Raw genomic sequence first — 21,795 nt, 5'->3', positions numbered from 1 at the left:
ATTTGTTACACCAAGTGAGGTGTCCAGATGAGCTAGAATACAAGTGGTGTCTTCAGAGATGACAATGTTCTTAGTGGCTTTAAAGAAAGGTCAGAAACTAAAAACTGTGATGACAAAAGCAACAGCAAGGACTAAAGTTTTGGAACACTCCCCATATACTGGACATTACTCCAAAGGCTTTACATGTTCTAACTCAAATGATGACATAATAACCTATGACAGAAATATTTCTTCCCATCTTACTAAAAGACAACTGTGCCACAGACAGGCTAAGAAACTCGCCTAGGTCAACAACCTGCAAACAGCAGAGCAAGCACCTGAACCCAGATGTCTAAAAATTAGAGTTGAATCAACAGAATCCCACAGTTATATAACAGAGTATGTCCTAGTCTTTCTGTGTGGCTATAACAAAATAAGAGAGACTAACTAATTTATGAACAATAGAAATGTATTTCTCATGATTCTGCTGGCTGGGAAATCCAAGATCAAGGTGTCAGCAGGACTGATGTCTGCTGAGGGCTAATCCCTGCTTCGAAGATGATGTCTTGTTGCTGCATCCTCTGGAGGTGAGGAACACTGTGTCCCCACATGGCAGAAGGGACAGAGGGGCAAAAAGCAGTGAACTCCCTAGAATAAGCCTGTTGATATCTCATTGAAAAGAACACCATAACCCTCCCTCCCTTCTTTCTTTTTTTCCTTCCTTCCTTCCTCCCTCCCTCCCTTTCTCCCTCCCTTCCTCCCTCCCTCCCTTCCTCTTTCTCCTTTTCTTTCTTTCTAAGAAAAAAAAGAAAAGAAAACAAAACAAAGAAAAGAACACCATATCCCATTAATAAAGGCAGACCCCTCATGACCCAATCTCCTCCTAAATGCCACACCTCATAATTCTTGAAGATTGGGCGTTAAGGATTAAGTGAACATAAACTGTGGAGGAGAGAAAAACACTCAGACCATAGCATTCTATCCCTGCCCCTCGAAATTCATGTACTTCTCACATACAAAATACATTCTGTCCCAATGTCTCCCAAAGCCTTAACTTTTTCTAGTACCAATTCACAAGTCCATAGCCGAGAGCTGCATCTAACTATAATCTGTATCAGATATGGGTGAGACTCAAAGGTGTGTTTCATCTGGAGGCAAACTCCTCTCCAGCTGTGAACCTATGAAATCAAATGAGTTATGTGCTTCCAAAATATAATGGTGGGGCAGACACAGGTTAGATATTTCAGTTCCAAAAGGGAGAAACAGGAAAGAAGAGGTAGCTGTTCCCATGTAAGTCTGAAACTCAACAGGGCACACACATTAAATACTAAGGCTTGACAATAATCTTCTTTAACTCCATGTCCCACTTTCTAGACATTCTAGAGAAGATGTGGGGTCCCCAATAGTTTTGTTGGGATCACCCCACATGGAAGTTCTTACACATGGTGGTCGAGTGCCTGTAGCTCTCCAGAGCTATATACTGGTGACTCTACAGTTCTGGGGTCTCAGGGGTGACCCTGCTCCCAGGGCTCTACTTGACCTTATCCTAATAGGGACTCTGAGTTGGCTCTTCCTCCACGGCTTTGCTTCACATGGCTCTGATGGGGACCCTCTGAGGTGGTCTCAATTCCATGGGTCGACTGAGCATGGCCCTAGTGGGGACTTTCTGTGGCAGCCTCACACCTATGGCATTTCTATGCCTGGGCTCCAAGGATCTCTGAGGCATTCCTTGAAATCTAGGTGGACACTGCCATGGGTCCACAACTCATGCCCTCTGCACACTTGCAGTTAGCACTGTGTGGATGCCGCCAACATTTACAATTTGTGTGTGTCCTCCGTGGTAGTGGCTGGAGTGGCACTTGGGCCTACCTGAACCACAGCTGGGATAGCCAAGGAGCACTGCTCTGAAATACAGAGATCACAGACCTGAGGTATCAGGGTTCCAAGGTCCAAAGGGGACCCTAGGTCTCTCACTTGAAACTACTCTGCTCTCAAGGACCTGGCACTCTGGACCTATAATGGGCATAGCAGTCTCAATTATCTTTAAAGTGCCTTTGGGGTCATTCTCCCATTGTCTTGATAATCAGGACCTGGCTTACTTCCATCCATACTAATCCTATGAAAGATTGCTTGGCAGCCGGGCGCGGTGGCTCACACCTGTAATCCCAGCACTTTGGGAGGCCGAGGCGGGCGGATCACGAGGTCAGGAGATCAAGACCATCCTGGCTAACACGGTGAAACCCCGTCTCTACTAAAAATACAAAAAATTAGCCGGGCGAGGTGGCAGGCGCCTGTAGTCCCAGCTACGCGGGAGGCTGAGGCAGGAGAGTGGCGTGAACCCCCGGTGGGCAGAGCCTGCAGTGAGCCGAGATCGCGCCACTGCACTCCAGCCTGGGTGAAAGAGTGAGACTCCATCTCAAAAAAAAAAAAAAAAAAAAAAGATTGCTTGGCTACACCTCCCTTGGTTTTCTCTCTTAAACGCTTTTAATTCTGTATATGACCAGGTTGAGAATTTTCCAAATCTTTACATTGGGCTTCTCCTTTGATTAGTAATTACATCTTTAACTCATGTGTCTCTTCTTGCATTTTACTATAAACAGTTCAGAGAAGCCATGCCACAACTTGAACAATTTGCTTTGAGATTTTTTTCTGCCAAACATCTTAGTTCATCACTCTTAAATTCTGCTTTCCACAAAGTACAAGGATATGGACATAATCCAGCCAAATTCCTTGCTGCTACTTTGTTACAAAGATGGCCTTTGCTCCAGTTTCCAGTAAATATTCCTCATTTCCATGACACCTCATAAGAATTGCCTTTACTGTCCATATTCCTACCAACATTTTGATCACGACCACTCAGATCATCTCTAAGACTGAGGATTTCTCTACAGTGCTCCTCTTTTGAGCCCTCACCAGAATTGCCTTTAATTCTCTGCTCATGGCAAAACAGGCTTTTTTTCAGAATTCAATTCATAAGTGTGCCAGTATCTATGGATTACTCATTTCCAAAGCTGCTTCTACATTTTTAGTTATTTATTATAGCAACACCCTACTTCTGGTACTAATTTCTATCTTAGTTTGTGCTGCTATAACGAAATGCTTTAGATGCTAATGTATAAACAACAAATTTATCTCTCATAGTTGTCAAACAAGGATGACCAAGATGAAGGTGCCAGTAAGTTGGTTGTCTGGTGAGGGCCTCATTCCTTGTAGGAGGTTCTCATTCCTTGTTGCTAAGTCCTCTGGGGGCAGAAATGAATACTGTGTCCTCACATTATGGAAGGCAGAAAACTAAGGGAGCACTCCCTTCAACATGGAGGTCTCTTATAATTAGAAACAGTCCTAATTCCACTCATAAGTGCAGAGCCCTAGACACTTAATCACTGCCCAAAGAACACCTTTTAATCCTACTGCAACAGGGATTTTCTACATGAATATTGGAGAGAATACCATCATTCAAACCATAGCACAAAAAGTACACTGCATAGCACAAAAAGTACACTGACAGAGGGTTGCCTGAGAAAACTTGAAGCAAGTTCAAGATTAACTTGGAACCACATAAAAGATCATTATATAGGCTGGGCACAGTGGCTCACACCTGTATCTTAGCACCTTGGGAGGCTAAGGTGGGTGGATCATGAGGTCAAGAGATCAGGACCATCCTGGCCAACATGGTGAAACCCCATCTCTACTAAAAATACAAAAATTAGCTGGGCGTGGTGGTGTGCACCTGTAGTCCCAGCTACTGGGGAGGCTGACACAGAACTGCTTGAACCTGGGAGGTGGAGGTTGCAGTAGGCTGAGATCGTGCCACTGCACTCCAGCCTGGCGACAGAGTAAGAACCCATCTCAAAAAAAAAAAAAAAGATCATCATATAAGCACACACATGCACGCACGTAATACATTACTATTCATACGACTAATCCATTCACATGATAATATAGAAAAAATTTTAAAAATTAAGCAAATCACTGAGAAGAAGAAATATGTAAAAAAGTTTTTATAATCCCAGCACTTTGGGAGGCCAAGGTGGGCAGATCACAAGGTCAGGAGATCGAGACCATCCTGGCTAACACGGTGAAACCCCATCTCTACTAAAAATACAAAAAATTAGCCGGGCATGGTGGCGGGCACCTGCAGTCCCAGCTACTTGGGAGGCTGAGGCAGGAGAATGGCATGAACCCGGGAGGAGGAGCTTGCAGTGAGCCGAGATTGCACCACTGCACTCCAGCCTGTGCAACAGAGCGAGACTCCGTCTCAAACAAACAAAAAAAGTTTTTAAAGAAAAAACATTTTAAGGCCATAGAAACATTTAAGATATAATTTTCAATGATGTTTCCAAGCCTGTATCTTATGTAGAGAAAAGAAAAAAATTAAAATAAAACCAAGTAAATAATTTCAATTGTGAAAAGATAATGGGCTGACTTATGAAACGATGATGTTGTAAATAAAAACCAATGCAAACAAACATTTAAATTAACTGAAATAAGAAGCTATCTCTCAATGACATATTTTTTGGATGACTTTTTAAATCATTATTCTTAGGCATGTATGTTTTAGTATGCTTGGGACAATGAAAATGTATAAATTGTATTTTATTTACTTTGTACTTAGTACTTCATTTACTTATTTATTTTGTACTAATTCAATACTAGGCTGGAGAAAATAGTACAAAATTTTAAAAGTATATAAACTTTTATTACAATTACTATTAAATGCCTATATTTAAATATCTAAGTGCAATTTTATCCAATTAAATTTAGCTACTTATGCATTAACAAAAGCCAAATGGAGTTTATTAGTTTATTCCACCAATATATAAAACAGTGATTCAGGATTAGGTGGTTTATTAGTGTAATACATTAAAATTTAACAGATTAAGATAGAAACAATATGTATTGCAGCAGTATATGCTTGCATAAATTATTAGAAAATTTAAAAATCATGTCAAAAAGGAAATCTGTAAAGAAAAAAAAAAAAAACAAAAACCACAAACTGTTATTAAGGAAAAATATTTCACCCAACAAGTGAAACATTGGATTCATTTGGAAAAATATTTCACCAAACAAGTGAAACATTCAATTCATTTCCTCTAAATTAAGTACGAGAAAAGGGGGTTGGCCAGGCCTCCTGTTATTCACCACTGCACTGGATGTCTGAGTAGCAGCAAAGAGAAAAGGTGGGAGGGAAAAAGGCAAGGAGGAGGTAGAGCCAAAGAGTTAGATCTACTAAAATTAAGAGATAACATGATTGTGGCCAGGCGCAGTGGCTCATGCCTGTAATTCCAGCACTTTCGGAGGCCGAGGTGGGAGGATCACCTGAGGTCGGGAGTTCAAGACCAGCCTGACCAACATGGAGAAACCCCGTCTCTACTAAAAATACAAAATTAGCCAAGTGTGGTGGCACATGCCTGTAATCCCAGCTACTAGGGAGGCTGAGGCAGGAGAATCTCTTGAACCTGGGAGGCGGAGGTTGTGGTGAGCCAAGATCACACCATTGCACTCCAGCCTGAGCAACAAGAGCGAAACTCCATCTCAGGAAAAAAAAAAAAAAAAAAAAAAAGAGATAACATGATTGCAACCCAGAAAAAGAATGTTTAAGTATACAAGCTAATAATACACTGAAATAATCTTCCTACTTTAGTAACACTAATTTAAAAACAACACACACACACTGCTAAATTTTCATTAGCATATATACCATGGCACTTAAGTACAAAACATTTTCAGAATTATGTAAACAAATTATAAAACTATACTGAGTGATGTCAGCAAGCTAAAGGAACAAGAATCCCCAAACTCTCCAGTCACCACAGTGAAATGATTTTAACAACAATTCATGGACTAATTGCCTCGGGGATAAATCCAGAAAACAGTTCCGAGGTTTCTACACCTCAGGCTGACATAAAGCAAACAGTATAGAAGCTCTGAAGGAAAATCTGAAGCATCCACTTGACAGAGACCCAGCCCCTGCCATGCATTGGGTAACAGAAAAGAAACCCACAACTCCCAAGATCAACTAGGGGATGGAAAGGAGCAGAATATCTGTCCAACATCCTGACTTTTCAGATGACCAACTGATGGGCTGGTTTCTCTCTTCCTGAATATAAGCACTGACAAGAACAAGGTGAAAGGTTAGGGGCCACTGAGAAAAAGGATGATTTACATAAACCAGTGTGTGCAGTAACACAGACAAACGCTAAGTGCATATCTAGTACTACGGCTTACTGTAGCACCAAAGTCTGCAATATCAAAGAAAGACAACAGGGGAGCTTCTGGGTAGAAACTAGCAAACATTTTCAATGAAGAGATGACAAGCAAAGGCCCAGAGAGGACAAAATCCCCAGCCAGAAAAGGTGTGGAAGGTCTCCAGAAACTAGTTGAGTTGACTGCAGAGTGTCCTCCCTGAACAAAGCAACCACCGAGAACCGGGGAGGTAGATGATTTTTCAAATAGGGAAGTACCAAAAGAAGATAATAACACTTACAAAGAAATAGGAAAATACGGTCCATAAAAAGAAACCAATTAAGTCTCTACAAACCTACACTAAAGAAATGGTGATTTACATCTTGGTTTTGAAGAACTAAAAAGAAATGGGGATCACCCTCAGTATATGCAGGGGATTGGTTCCAAGATTCCCTAAGGAGACCAAAATCTATGGATACTGAAGTCCCTTATATAAAAAGGCATAGTATTTGCATATAACCTACCTATATCTTCCCACATGATTTAAATCATCTCTACATTACTTATAATAGCTGATATAATGTAAATGTTACGTAAGTAGTTGTTATACTGCATTGTTTAGGAAATAATGACAAGAAAAAAAGGACTGTACATGTTCAACACAGACGAAACCATCCATTTTTTTCTGGCTATTTGTAATTCATAGTTGGCTCCATCTGTGGCTGCACGAGCCATGAATACAGAGGGCTGACTATATGTGAATTACCAAATAATCTGAAATAGCAGCCACAAGAATGCTCAATGAGTTAAAAGATAGCACACACAGACAATTTCACGAAATCAGGAAAACTGTATGAACTATGCATGCAAAGAAGAATATCAACAGAAATAGAAGCTATAAAGAAGAATCAAAAAGAAATTCTGAGGCTGGGCACCGTGGCTCACGCCTGTAATTCCAACACTCTGGGAGGCCAAGATGGGAGAATTGCTTAAGCCCAGCAGTTCCGAGACCAGCCAGGGCAACATGGCAAAATCCCATCTCTACAAACAGTACAAAAATTAGGCAGGTGTGATGGTGCACGCCTGTAGTCCCAGCTACTCAGGAGGCTGAAGTGGGAGGTTCATTTGAACCCGAGAGGCAGACGATACAGTGATCCAAGATCGTGCCACTGCACTCCAGCCTGGGAAAGAGTGAAACCCTGCCTGAAAACAAAAGAAAGAAAAAAAGTTGAGCTAAAAATACAAAAACTGAGTTGAAAAATTCGCTAGATGAGTTCAACAGCTAACTTAATCAGGCAGAAGAAGGAATCGGTGAACTCAAAGGGGATTTTGACAGGGAGGAAAACAAAAACTACAAAAAATTAAGAAAAATAAAGAGAGCCTAAAGGGCTCATGGGGAAACCATCAAGCACCAAGAACATATGTATTTTGAAAGCCCAATAAATAATGTGAATATACCTAACATTACTGAACTGTAAGCAAACAAACAAGCTTTACTGAAAGACATAATAAATATATGATCACTGAATGACAAACTCAATTCTTACTGGAAGATGTGATGGTGACAAGACCTGCAACTGTAAAAATTCATGGCCATTCAAACACAAACAAAATATGTGGGAATTTAATAAAATGTGACTGTTGTATAAAAAAAGAACCGACAAAATTTTGGAAAGAAAATGGAGGGATTTGCCAATCTTCATATGAACCTATTATGACATTTATAATACAAAACTTTAAAAGCAATCAAATATAATCTACAAAAAGATATACACAAAAATTCAAATTAAAGATTCAATCAAAAAAATTCATGCAAAGAAAATGTAAGCAAGAAACATGAGATTTTAAAGAAACTTCATAATCACACCATGAGCCAGGCATTCCAAAAGATAAAACAAACATTTACTTATTTTTGCTTTTGTGGTATACCATCCTAAAAGAAGCAATCATTCCTTGAACTGCCAGTGAAGTAACCCTCAGACACTTGTGGTGAAGATAGCATGCACAGAGGCAGCCACAGTGACATTCTTTGCAAAAGCGAAAAATTGTAAAAGATTCATATGTCTTCATTTAGAAATTCCTCCAAAGAGGGTGCAAAATAAGCTATTAGTGTTTATTAACATAAAAACATGTACATTTCAAAAACTTGCAAAATACAGCAGAACATTCACTGAAGAATTGTTTTCTAAAATCTCATAATGACGTGTAAATGCATCTTGACACCTCTCACTGACTGTTGCCACAGAACTCAAAATAGTAGCTACTCAATGAAACATGAGGCATGGTGGAGGATGTGACAGAGAAAAGGAACCTGGGTTCCTCTGGGTGGGTAATTGAAAGAGTGATTGCCTCTTCTAGGATGGTGCATTTCCTATTTTGCTGAATCTGGCAAGATTTCCCACTACCCCAAGTTCAAGGGTGCCCCCTCCCACCAACAACACATGATATTTCCCACTCTTTAAAAAAAAAACTACTACTATGTTCTTTTTTCCCTTTGAGGATCTAGAAAAAATAAAAATTCTTAGTATTTCCATTTTCCAATTCCTTGGACTGTGAGGACATTTCATTACTTTGTGGAAATCAAAATAAAATAATTTTCATTTTATGCTCAATTTTCTTTTACCGCATTCTAGGAGCTATTTCATGTTCCGTAGTTAAAAGTTTTTAAATATATATGCCTTGATGTCCTTTTTTTAGGTTATAAGTTGTTTTTACTATAAAACTGAAGTGTGTTCTTGATGCCCTGTTTTTTACTTGTTTGCTTACAAATTTTATTGTGTATATTTAAGGTACACAATATAGCAAGGTATAGATAGTAAAAAACTCACGACAGTTTAACAAATTAACATACCCATATCTCACAGTTACCTTTTTTTTTTTTTTTTTTTGCTTTTGTGGCAAGAACAGCTAAAATCTCATTTAGCATAAATTTCACATATAATAAAATGTTATTCCCTATCATCCTTATGTTGTACCACCTTCTTAATGTCTAAATTCCATCTCTGCTTGGACTTTTACCACAAAACAAATATATATATCATGTGATGTTTAAAATAACAGAAATGTAATATTTAATAATAATTGGTGGAATGACAGAATTTGGCTCCATCTTCTCTGACATCAAAAAAGTTTGGCTCTTACATCTGAGCAAAATTATAACCGTTTTACAAAAAACAACTGCTGATAAGAGTCCCAGCAGGAACACCGCATTCTCTGTAGGATGGATATGCTAAGAATGGCTAAATTAATCTGACATTCAGGTTGATTTCATATTTTAAAATCAATGATGGAATAAAACAACCTCTATCACTGACGTCTGTACCTAGTTTTCCATTCCATTCCTAGTCATTAAGATTGCGGAGTTAGAAAGAGTGACTCATTCATTATAGCTTCAAATGTGATACAAAATCAGGCAGAAAAGATCTCCCTTTAAAGGCATCTTTTCAAGAATTTATGAGGTATTTGTGCATATTAACATGTGACTTCCACATACATACAGCTTCTCTACTCCTGGTCTACTGAGAGCTGACAGTGCATTCAGATGTTGCCCCTAAACAATCTCTGCTGCCCAAAAGCTGACACCACAGGACCCACACCCCGTCTCCAACCGTGTCTGGGTGTGAGCCCTTCCCAGGACCATGCCCAGTGGAGCCTCTTCCCAAGCTCGTGTCACTGCGGCACCGTGAGATCTGGAATCTAAGTGCAGAAGTGAAGGACTGAAGGAAGGCATGGGTGAGTGCGAGCAAATGTGTCAGGCAGGATACTTCAGACTCAGAGATTTGCAACTCCAATGCCCTGCATTTCAAAAAGGAAGGAGTCAGAACAATCCACCAAGATTATCACTTTACCTGAGGAAGAGCCATCCCTGGCTCCTTTTCTTTCTTCTTCCTCTCCTGGGCTTCTCTCTCAGTCAATATAATTAATTCTTTAAAAGTCAAATCTGAAAGTCGAAAATATGTTGTTTAATCCTTGGAAACAACACATTCCTTTCTGCACCACAACCATGCTCACAGGGAAGGCATGTGGAGAGACAGCCCAGTGCACCCGGGTGATGCAAGGATAATAAATTCCTACACAAAGACCAAGTAAGTTTCTCACCCTTTTCTTCAGAACTTGTTGCGCTCCCAGAGAAGCCCCCACACACCCTGCAGCAGTGGGGAGCTGGGCTGGACTATGCTTCCCTTCAGGACACAGACCCATCCCTGATCAAAGCCCATACAGAGCACAGCCCCCTCACCTCCCTGTGGATCACAGGCTGAGCTCAGCTCTCAGAAACAGAAGACACAGAGGCTGGATGCTCAATGCTGGATACAAATTAGAATCAACTTGGGTACCTTAAACAATATGGAGGTTGAGTCCATCCGACCTATTGGAAGTGGAATCTGTGGTAAAAGGGCACAAAACGTGTATTTGAAAACTGCCTCAGCACGCTAATGTGAAGCCAGGGTTGAGTACATCTTAAAGGGGACAAGACTAGAACAGCCCCATCCTCCCAGCTCTGCTCTTCCCTTGGGGCCTCATTGTTACCAGTTTGTAGACAGTAGAAGACAATGGACCAGAAAGAAACACAGAGACACATAATATGCACCAGGGGTAGGGGTGAGGGTGTGGCTGGAGTGTTAAATGGTGAGAGGAGGGTGAGTCACAGAAGTCCCAATGGAGAAGGTGATATCGGAACAAAGACCTCAAGAAGGAAGGATGTTCGCACTTGCAGCTGAGGGGCCAGACAGCCCAGGTAGAGGCCCCGAGGCAGGAGTAACCTCAGCCCAAGGAACAGGAAAGAGGCCTGTGTGGCTGGAGCAGAGGGAGCAGGGAGGACACAGGCAGGAGATGAGGTCAGAGAGGTTCTGGGCAGCAGATTAGGTAGAGACGAGGTATTCAAACATTTTTCTCCCACAGCTCACAGTAATCTAAGAAACTATGTATTTCCTCACCCGTTTTAAGTAAACATAACTTTTCTTTATCACATGAATTAAAGCACTTCTTTTTAATGTCATGTTTTCTCTATTTCAAATACGTGCTGACATGTAAAGCTAAAGCCAGGACGTACAGGGTCGCCGTCATCTGAGATGTGCAGGAACGCAGGGGAATGTACTTGGTGACTTCAGGCAATCACTTTTGGTGGAGATACCTGTTAGATGGCTGAGCAGAGAGAGGAGAGGACAAAAGGACACGGAATTCTAGAGTTCAGGGGACAGGTCTGCAGGGGACATGGAGACGTGTAGGTGGGTAGGTGGGTGATATGGATCGGCTCTGTGTCACTGGCCCAAATCTCACACTGAATTGTAATCCCCAGTGTTACTGGTGGGGCCTGGTGGGAGGTGGTTGGATTATGGGGGTGGATTTGTGTTGAATGGTTTTGCACCACCCCTTGGTGCTGTTCTTATCATAGTGAGTTCTCACGAGATCTGGTTGTTTAAAAGCGTGTAGCGCCTCCCCCCTTTCTCTGTTACTCTTGCTCCCGCCACGTGAGACGCCTGTTCCTCCTTCACCTGCCATGACTGGAATCTTCTTGCAGCCTCCCCAGAAGCAGATGCTGCTATGCTTCCTGTGCAGCCTGCAGAACTGTGAGCTAATTAAACCTATTTTCTTTATAAATTACCCAGTCTCCAGTATTTCATTATAGCAATTCAAGAATGGACTAATAGAGTGGTGTTTAAATTCATAAGATGAGGTGATGAGGAAAGACAGTGGGTGTGGACAGAAACAAGAAGAGGTTCAAGGACTAAGCCATGAGTCATTCCCACATTGGGAAACATTCCGTCAGGATACAGCAGCAGAGGAAAGTGTGAAATGGTCAGGGAGGTGGCAAGAAAATCAAATAGCTCCTGACAGGAAAAGAAAGAGTAAAGCAGGAAATGAAATACATTGGATTTAGAAATGGGGAGGTCACTGGTGACTCTGAAAAATAAAGTTATCAGTGGAATGGTGGATATGAAAGTTTCATCCAATGCATTCAAGACACAGTTGGAGGCAAGAAGTGAAGACAGAGACTCTGAACAAGATTGTAGTGTATTATGCTCTTAAATGAAGCACAGAAGAGGGGTACTCACCACAGGCAGAAACGCAGTTAATGGTATGTTTTGTTTTAATTAGGGTACAGTGGAAGGAAACTAGAGGCTTTAGGGTCTGTGTGTATGCATGCATTTAATGGGCAATACACCACCATCAGTAAACACTGTTTAAAGTAATTCTGTAGAAGTAAAAATGAATGACACAGTTAAACAAATTTTATGGAAGCCCAAAGTATTTTTGTTGTTTTCTTTTTAACTTATATTTTAAGTTCAGGGGTACATGTGCAGGATGTGCAGGCTGGTTACATAGGTAAACGAGTCATGGGGGTTTGTTGTACACATTATTTCATCATCCAGGCATTAAGCCTAGTATCCATAAGTTATTTTTCCTGATCATCTCCCTCCTCCCACTCTCCACTCTCAGGTAGATCCCACTGTGTGTTGTTTCCCTCTATGTGTCCATGTATTCTCATCATTTACCTCCCACTTGTAAATGAGAACATGCAGTATTTGGTTTTCTGTTCCTATGTTAGTTTGCTAAAGATAATGGCCTCCAGCTCCATCTGTGTCCTGGGAAAGGACATGATCTTGTTGTTTTTTATGGGAAGGCTGCTGTTTCGGACTAGCCTCCCGAACTACCAGACCAAGCTGGAATGAAGTCTCTTGTGCTAAGTGCCACATTATCAAACTGAACCTTGAAATGGGCCAGGTCTAGTGGAAAAAAAAACTCCAAAAAATAAACAGGGGAGGCTAGGCGCGGTGGCTCACACCTGTAATCCCAGCACTTTGGGAGGTCGAGGTGGGCGGATCACCTGAAGTCAGGAGATTGAGACCAGCCTGGCCACCGTGGTGAAACCCCGTCTCTACTAAAAATACAAAAATTAGCCGGGCATGGTGGTCCACGCCTGTGATGACCCCACCCCCGAATACTGGCACCACCGTCTACTAAAACAGATGTCTTCAATGATGCACACATGCCCCAATGAGACCCCAACATCTTCCAAGGAAACTCTCCATATTGACATTTAGATATTCCAAAATGCATCTGTAACCATCTTAACGTGCAGCCCAAAATACTTCAAAAAAAAAAAAAAAAAAAAAAAGCCAAACGTAGCCCCCTAAATGATCTCTATGATTTTCCAGATAATACTTTGGTGAGTTGCATGATTCTTGCACTCCCAAAAGACCCCACACAAGTCACCACGAAAAGTGCTTATGGCAGTACAGCTCTGGGTTCCACGCTCTCAGGACCAATGAACCAACTCTCCAGCTGCCCACCCTCCCTGTGAACTCAACTTAGGCCTTGCTTCTCACTTCAGTTGACGATAGAACAATATGAGTTTGGCAGGGCGCGGTGGCTCACGCCTGTAATCCCAGCATTTTTGGAGGCCGAGGCGGATGGATCACGAGGTCAGGAGATCGAGACCATCCTGGCTAACACAGTGAAACCCCATCTCTACTAAAAATACAAAAAATTAGCCGGGCGAGGTGGCAGGCGCCTGTAGTCCCAGCTACTCGGGAGGCTGAGGCAGGAGAATGGCGTGAACCCTGGGGGGCGGAGCCTGCAGTGAGCCGAGATCGCGCTACTGCACTCCAGCCTGGGCAACAGCAAGACTCTGTCTCAAAAAAAAAAAAAAAAGAACAATATGAGTTTGGATTGTACGGGTCCATTTATAAAAGAATTTTCTTCAGTAAACATCTGAAAAATATTTCGAAGACTTGCAACAATTTGAAAAAACTCGCAGATGAACCATGTACCCTAATTAAGAAAAGGGTATGCCAGAAATGCATAAAATATATGTAGATATTAGTCTATTTTATCATTTAGTACCATAAAACATACACAAATCTATTCTAAGTTAAAATTTGCCAAACTTACATAAACACCTCTAGACTGTGTATGGTTCCATCTGCAGTCAAAATAAATGTAAAAAAATGTAAAGATGCAGTATTCAATTGTAACTGCATTAATGAACTGTAGTACATACTGAACTTCTACAATAATTTCACAGGCACCTCCCATTGCTATTGTGGTGAGCTCAAGTATCTGTTTAATGTGCCCTGTGATGTTAATCATCTCCATGTGAACTGTTAATCTCTCTAGTAAATTGCAGACCACAGTAAAAACTGATCTTTGTGGTTCCGGCACATTTTTCATTGTTTGGTGCAATACGATAAACTCTGAATAACAACATGGGACCCATCTGAAGTGCCACTAGTGATGCTGGAAGTGCTCCCAAGAAGTAGAGAAAAGTCATGACATTACAAGAACATGAATTGCTTGATACGTACCATAGATTGAGGTGTGCAATTCAGTTGCCCGCCATTTCAGGATAAATTAATCTGGTGTAAGGACCACTGTTAAAAGAGAAAATTCATGAAGCCGCCACTGCAGCTACACCAATAGGCACAAAAACAGTGTACTTTTTGCTAAATACCTTTTTTATCTCATATTGAAAATGCAGCTTTTAAACAGGTGCAAAATCACTATAATGAAGGCATACCTGTAGACTCTAATATGATTTGAGAAAAAGGGAAGTTATTTTATGACAACTTAAAGCAAAAGGAAGGTAAAGGATCTAAAGCTGGAGAATTTGATGCCAGCAAAATATGGACTGATAATTTAAGAAGTTTGGCTTAAAAAAATGTCAAGATGGCCGGGCGCGGTGGCTCACGCTTGTAATCCCAGCACTTTGGGAGGCCGAGGCGGGTGGATCACGAGGTCAGGAGATCGAGACCACAGTGAAACCCCGTCTCTACTAAAAAATACAAAAAAAAAATTAGCCGGGCGTGGTGGCGGGCGCCTGTAGTCCCAGCTACTCGGAGAGGCTGAGGCAGGAGAATGGCGTGAACCCGGGAGGCGGAGCTTGCAGTGAGCCGAGATCGGGCCACTGCACTCCAGCCTGGGTGATAGAGCAAGACTCCGTCTCAAAAAAAAAAAAAAAAAAAAAAAAAATGTCAAGATAACAGAAGCAGCCACTCCAACCAAGAGGCAGTAGATGGGGTCCCAAATGCCATGAAGAAAATTATTAACGAGCCAGGCATGATTGCTCACCCCTGTAATCCCACCACTGTGGAAGGCCAAGGTGGGCAGGTCACTGGAGCCCAGGAGTTCCAGACCAGACTGGGCAACACGGCAAAACCCCGACTCTACTAAAAACAGAAAAAAATTAGCCAGGCATGGTGGCACGTGCCTGTAGTTTCAGCTACTCGGGAGGCTGAGGTGAGAGGATGCCTTCAGCCCAGGAGGCGGACATCACAGTGAGCCGAGGTCACGCCACTGCACTCCAGCCTGAGCAACCGAGCAAATAATAAGGAAACTGTGGCATTCCAAAATGATCCATGCACCCTCACAACCACCCATAATCCCACTTCCAAGTGCTTCTGCCAGACCTAAGAAATTCCTTTCCAAGAGTTCCACACACCCCTTGCTCTTATAACCACACTTGGGACAGGTGCACACACCGTACTGTGGCTCATCTGAAGGCCCACCCTTGCTTTCTGGAGCCTTCTATGGACTCACCTCCATTTTTCCCCATTTTTCTACCTCTCCTCCACGCATGCATGAACAAACTAGGCTAAAAGGTACAGGATCTCTGGGCACATGCAACACAGCAGGAATGTACACAAACTGCAAACTAAAGGACCCTGGGCCTTCAGTATGAAGACCACAAAGTTGGGCCTGCTGAGAAAACTTGCCAGCAAGTGGTGACAATATTAAGTCTACTTTAAAGGCAGCTGGGCATTGGCTAGATTAAGTTCGGTGAGGATGTCTCAGAAGAGGGGCCCTAAATATTTCTATACACTAAAGACAAAATATCTGAAAAAAGAAATAAAGAAAATAGTCCCATTTGTAATAGCATCAAAAGGAATAAAATACTTAGGAATAGATTTAACCAGTGAAGTAAAAGATCTGTACACTACAAGCTCTTAAGACACTGATAAAAGATATTGAAGAGGCCAGGAAAGTGGCTCATGCCTGTAATTCCAGTGCTTTGGGAGGCTGAGGTGGGAGGATTGCTTGAGGTCAGGTTTGAGACCAGCCTGGGCAACATAGTGAGACTCTTTCTCTACAAAGAAAAGAAATTAGCCAGGTATGGTGGTACATACCTGTAGTCTTAGCTACCTGGGAGCCTGAGGCAGGAGGGTTGCCTGAGCCCAGGAGTTCAAACCTGCAGTGAGGTATGATTGCCCCACTGCATGCTGGCACTGCAGCCTGAGTAACAGTGTGAGGCTGGTCTCTTAACAAAAAGGGAAAGGGAAAGGGAAAGGAAGACTGTAGACAGCCAAAAGCCAGAGGGTCATGACCAACTCAGCATTCCACTGAAGGCTATATGATTAAACAGCAAACTGTTTATCATGAATGCAGGATGTGGGCAAACTCACATCTGCCCTGCCACCAGAAGGTATGCTGAGTGCAATCACTCCCTGGCGCCATGCTCCTTAAGGTTATCTACTGGAACATCTGGAGGCTACTGTTCAGAGAATGCAGTCGTGCAAGCCTGCACCGAGTCAAGCAGCTGACTGACAACCACCCACTTCTCCCTATCTCCTTTACATCTCCTTTACTCAATACATACGAAAGGCTCTAAAAGCTCAGGAAGCTCAGGACTCTTGTTCACTAGAAGCAAGGAGCCCAACCCCTTCTTCCAAATATACTCTTTTGTCTTTGTCTTTATTCCTGTGTTCGTCCCCCTTTGTTCAGTCCAACAGGGATTGGGGCTGCAACAAAGGACAAAAAAAAAAAAAAAAATTGAAGAACACACAAAGAAATGGAAAGCTATCCCATGTTCATGGATTGTAAGAATACTTTTAAATTATTAAAATGTCCATACTATCAAAAGTGATCTGCAAATTCAGCACAGTCCCTATCAAAACTCCAATGCATTTTTCACAGAGAAAAAGAAAAAAACCCTAAACTGTTATACAACCACAAAAAACTCTGAAGAGCCAAAGTAGTGTTGAAAAAGAACACGCTAGAGACGTCATACTTTCTGATTTCAAACTATATTATAAAGGTACAGCAATCCTAACAGTATAATACTGGCATAAAAACACATTGAGACTAATCAAACACAAGAGAGCCCAGAAATAAACATGCACATATACAACTGGCCTTTGACAAGGGTACCAAGAATATACAATGAGGAAAGGACAGTCTCATCAATAAATCCTGTCAGGAAAACTGTATATTCACATTCAAAGGAATATGAAACTGGACCCTTATCTCACACTATATGCAAAGATAAACTCAAAATGGATTAAAGATTTCAATATATGATCTAAAACCGTAAAACCCCAGAAAACAGAAAAAAAGCTCCTTGACATTGATCTTGGCAATGATTATTTTGGATATGACACCAAAAGCCCAAGCAACAAATGGTGGGACTACATCAAACTAAAAAGTGGGACTATGTCCAACTAAAAAGTTCGGCCAGGTGCAGTGGCTCATGCCTGTAATCCCAGCACTTTGGGAGGCCAAGACAGGCAGAGCTCTTGAGGTCAGGAGGTTGAGACCAGCCTGGCCAACATGGTGAACCCTGTCTCTACTAAAAAATTAGCTGGGAGTGGTGGTGCAACCTGTAATACCAGCTACTAGGGGGACTGAGGCAGGAGAATCACTTGAACTCAGAAGGCACACGTTGCAGTGAGCTGAGATTGCACCACTGCACTCTAGCCTGGGCAACAGAGTGAGACACCATTTGGGGGGTGGGGTGGAGGAGAGGCAAAGCTCCTGCACACCAAAGGAAACAATGAACTAAATGAAAAAGCAATTCATAAGATGGAAATATGTATCTGCAAACCGTATATTTAATAAGTGGTCAACATCCAAAATATATAAAAACTCCTACAATTCCACAGCAAAATACCCCAAATAATCTCAATAAAAATGGGCAAAGGACCTGAACATTTTCCAAATAAGACATACAAATGACCAACAGATATATAATAAGGTGCTCAAGATCACTAATCATCAGAGGAATGCTAATCAAAACCACCATAAGCTATCACCTCATACCTCTTATGAAGGCTATTATTAAATAGGCAAGAGATAACAGGTGTTAGCAATGATATGGAGAAAAATGAACCCTTGTACACTATTGCTGGGAGTGTACATCAGTACAGCCATTATGAAAAACACTATGAACATTTTTCCAAATATTAAAAATAGAACAAAATGCAATCCAACAATCCCATTTCTGGGTATATATCCAAAGGAAATAAATGAAACCAGTATCTTGAAGAGACATCTAGGCCAGGCATAGTAGTTCATGGCTGTAATCCCAGCACTCTGAGAAGCTGAGGTGACAAGATCACTTAAGACCAGTAGTTAGAGACCATGCTGGACAACATAGCAGAGACCATGTATCTGCTGAAAAAACAGAGACAAAAAAAACGGCTGGGTGTGGCGGCTCAGGCCTGTAATCCTAGCACTTTGGGAGGCCAAAGCGGGCAGATCACAAGGTCAGGAGTTAGAGACCAGCCTGGCCAACTGGTGAAACCCCGTCTCTACTACAAATACAAAAAGCTGGGCGTGGTGGCAGGTGCCTGTAATCCCAGCTACTGGGGAGGCTGAGGCAGGAGAATCATTTGAACCTAGGAAGTGGAGGTTGTAGTGAGCTGAGATTGCACCATTGCACTCCAGCCTGGGCAACAGGGCAAGGCTCTGTCTCAAAAAGAAAAAACCTTACAAAATATCTGTCCCCCATGATCACTACAGTATTATTCATAACAGCCAAGATATGGAAACAACCCAAGTGCCCATCCATGAATAAATAAATATGTGTGTATATAGACATAGATATACAGTGTTTGTGTGTACATATATAAAATGGAATATTATTCAACCATAAAGAGAAGAAAATCCTGCTATTTGCAACAACATGGATGAACCTGGAAGACATTATGCTAGGTGAAATAAGACATAAACTAAAAGACAATTACTGTATGACCTCACAAGCAGAATCTAAAAAAGTCCAATTCATAGTAACAGGGTAGAACAGTTGTTGCCACGGGCTGCTGGGGGGTGAAAATGGAGAAATGTTGGTTAAAGGGTACAAATTTTCTGTTATAAAATGAAGAAGTTCTGAGGAATCTAACATACACCATGGTGACTATACTATATTGGACACTTTAACAGTTTGGAAAGTTTTTGAAAAATCTAAGAAATTATGGGGTAAAAGTTTAAAAAATGACGGCACTTAATATTCAGAAATGAATGAGATCAGCTGATTATAGGATGCCACCAAATCTTATTTCTGGAGTTAGCAACTACAGAAAAGAAGCAATTGAATAAAATTTATCTCAAGCTTCCAAAATAACAATGAATTAACTGTAAAGCAACTACAAAGAAAAAAGTAAATTCATCACAGAAAAAACAAGACTTTCAATGCTCCTGCGAAGACATACCTTGTAGGCCTAGTGTGATGGCTCACATCTGTAATTCCAGTAGGTTGAGAGGCTGAGGTGGAAAGACTGCTTGAGGCCAGGAAGTAGAAGCTGCAATGAACCGGTATCAAGCCACTGCTCTCCAGCCTAGGCGGCAGAGAGAGACCATGTCCCCCCCCCCCCAAAAAAAAACAAAACAGAGCAAAGCCAGAAAAAACACCAAAGACATATCTTGTAGTGACAGTCAATCATTTCTTGCCCCATTTCTCCCCTCCTTTATCCTCTACTCCATCACTGGGAAGAAGAGAGTTACTACAAATAACTGGATCAAACCAATGCCCTGTGGCATAAAATAACTGGATCATAAATACAAAATGCACAAGGCTTACAGAAAAAACTTTGGTGATTTTCATCCTCATGAGTACAACTTAAACATATTTTAAATCAGAGTATAAAGCCACAAATCAATATATTACAACCACCATCCATATCCAATCAACTGTCACACATCTGGATGGGGTCCTCTCCCACTTTCTTCACTGCTGTGTGTTTCCCTCTCATTCTGCGCGTCTTTTTCTTCTCCTTTTCTGTTTTTCACCCCTTTCTTTATTCCCTCTTTTCTGTCTGTTCTGCCCAATGCTTCACAACTTCACCTCTTGTAGCTCTTTCTCCCCAATCTTTCCAATTGTCCCCAATCTCCACGTATTTCTGCCTCTTTTCCCCCATCTAAGCTCCCTCTCTCCTCTCCTTGTTAAATTCCCTCTTCCCTGTTACATCTCCTTTGTTCCCACTCTCTAACACCCCCAATTTCCTAGGCTTCCTCCCTGCTGTGGTTCTCCCTCTACTCTGCTTGTCATCCACTGCCCTCTCTCTCTCTCTTTCAGTCCCAGCACCACGAAGCTCTGTCAGCCGCGGCTCCAACTCTTTTACCTTCTCCCCACTGTCTGTCTGCAGTGCCTCCTCCTTTGCCGCCCCACTCTATTTTGCTGCCCTTCATCTCTCCGGAGGTCCCTCTTTTTTTCTAAAATTCTCTATGTGCTTTTCTCCCCCTGCTACTTTCTCCATCCGTTGTCTTTCACTCTTGCTCTCTTTGCAAGTCCCTAAATTATCATCCATTTTGCCGTGTATTTATTGGTCTCCCTCATTCTTTTCTCCTCAGTTTTTCCTTTTGCTCCGTCGTTCTCCGTCTTTTCCTCTCCTGATCCCTCTCACCCACACATTCGGGAGGAAAGGGGAGGAATAGGATGCCCACCTCCCGGAAGAGCACATTTTCCAGTGGAGTAAAATTTGAGAAGGAAGAACACTGGGTGTCACAAGACAGACTCAGGTCACCTGCCCCAACGAGGAGTCAAGAAAAGCGGTGGCTGTGAAGGGGAAGCCTGGGGAGGGGAAGGACCCGGCGTGAGGACGACACAAGGTGGCGCGGGGAACGATGTCTCACAGGACAGGTCTGCAGAATCCCAGGACCGGGGAGGAGAAGCGGCTCCTTCAGGAGCAGGACGGTGGGCGCTCCCCTCCAGCGGCAGACGAGGGAGGAGCTCGGGGATCGCGAAGGGCGCTAATCCACCTCCCGAATGAGGACTCGACTTGGCGCGGGGCCCAAGCAGAGGGTTTTAAGCAGTAACACGACCTGAATGGGGTTGTCTACATGGTCCTAAGGAAGAAAGGCAGAGAGCAAGGTACAGCCTCAGAGAGATTTTAAACCGAAAGGGAAGCGATTCTCCTACTTACTTGGGACTAAGAGGCTGTTGCGGGTATTTTAAGGTCCGTAGCGATCCCCAGGTTACGGGTATGGAGAACCGAGGACTGCGAAGTGCACGTTTAATCAAGGTAGACGAAGAGAAGCAAACGTTTAATCCAGGTAGACCGAAACACACGCATAGCGACGTGGCCCTTCCCCAGCGCGATCTACTTCCGGGTGTGCAGGAAATTGTGCGCGGAAAGAAAAACTGGGCGGCCTGGGGGCGGGGCCTAGGCGGGGCGCCACTGGGAAAGGGCTGGGCGGAAAGACGGGCCTGACTTGGAGAGTGGCCCGAAAGGGTGGCGGGAGGCCCGGGGCGGTAGGGGGCGTGACTAGGTCGGGCTTGGCTGGACCGAAAACTGGGAAGAAGCGGGGCCTCCAGGGGTGGGCGGGGCCGAGGGAGGCCTGTTCTCCACTCCGCCTCTCACCCAACAGGACTTTGTTTTCCAGATTTGGGAGTATTTGTGACTATTTCTTGTCCTGTGA

The 21,795-nt window shown here is 42.6% G+C and overlaps 1 protein-coding gene across 27 annotated transcripts in view; it reads right to left on the bottom strand.

The window, feature by feature from the left end:
• The window catches only part of ZNF841 (zinc finger protein 841), a 35,814-nt gene extending 14,302 nt beyond the window's left edge, over window positions 1-21,512 (bottom strand). For 2 of the 27 annotated variants that reach the window (XM_063615499.1, XM_063615514.1), the window contains exons 1-5: window positions 21,300-21,481; window positions 19,590-19,679; window positions 14,472-14,537; window positions 10,403-13,799; window positions 10,014-10,105 (exon numbers count right to left, since the gene is read on the bottom strand). In XM_063615499.1, coding sequence (XP_063471569.1) covers window positions 10,014-10,028 — 15 coding nt within the window. In that variant the 5' untranslated portion in view covers window positions 10,029-10,105; window positions 10,403-13,799; window positions 14,472-14,537; window positions 19,590-19,679; window positions 21,300-21,481. Of the gene's footprint in view, window positions 1-10,013; window positions 10,106-10,402; window positions 13,800-14,471; window positions 14,538-15,234; window positions 16,902-19,589; window positions 19,716-20,900; window positions 21,223-21,299 lie in introns of all 27 variants that reach the window. The other 25 variants (XM_063615510.1, XM_055238803.2, XM_063615501.1 and 22 more) reach the window with 24 other exon arrangements.
• Between the last annotated feature and the right edge of the window lie 283 nt (window positions 21,513-21,795).

The sequence above is a fragment of the Symphalangus syndactylus genome, chromosome 13, assembly GCF_028878055.3.
Source record: "Symphalangus syndactylus isolate Jambi chromosome 13, NHGRI_mSymSyn1-v2.1_pri, whole genome shotgun sequence".
NCBI lineage: Eukaryota > Metazoa > Chordata > Mammalia > Primates > Hylobatidae > Symphalangus > Symphalangus syndactylus.
This window is presented reverse-complemented; position numbering and strand designations above follow the sequence as displayed.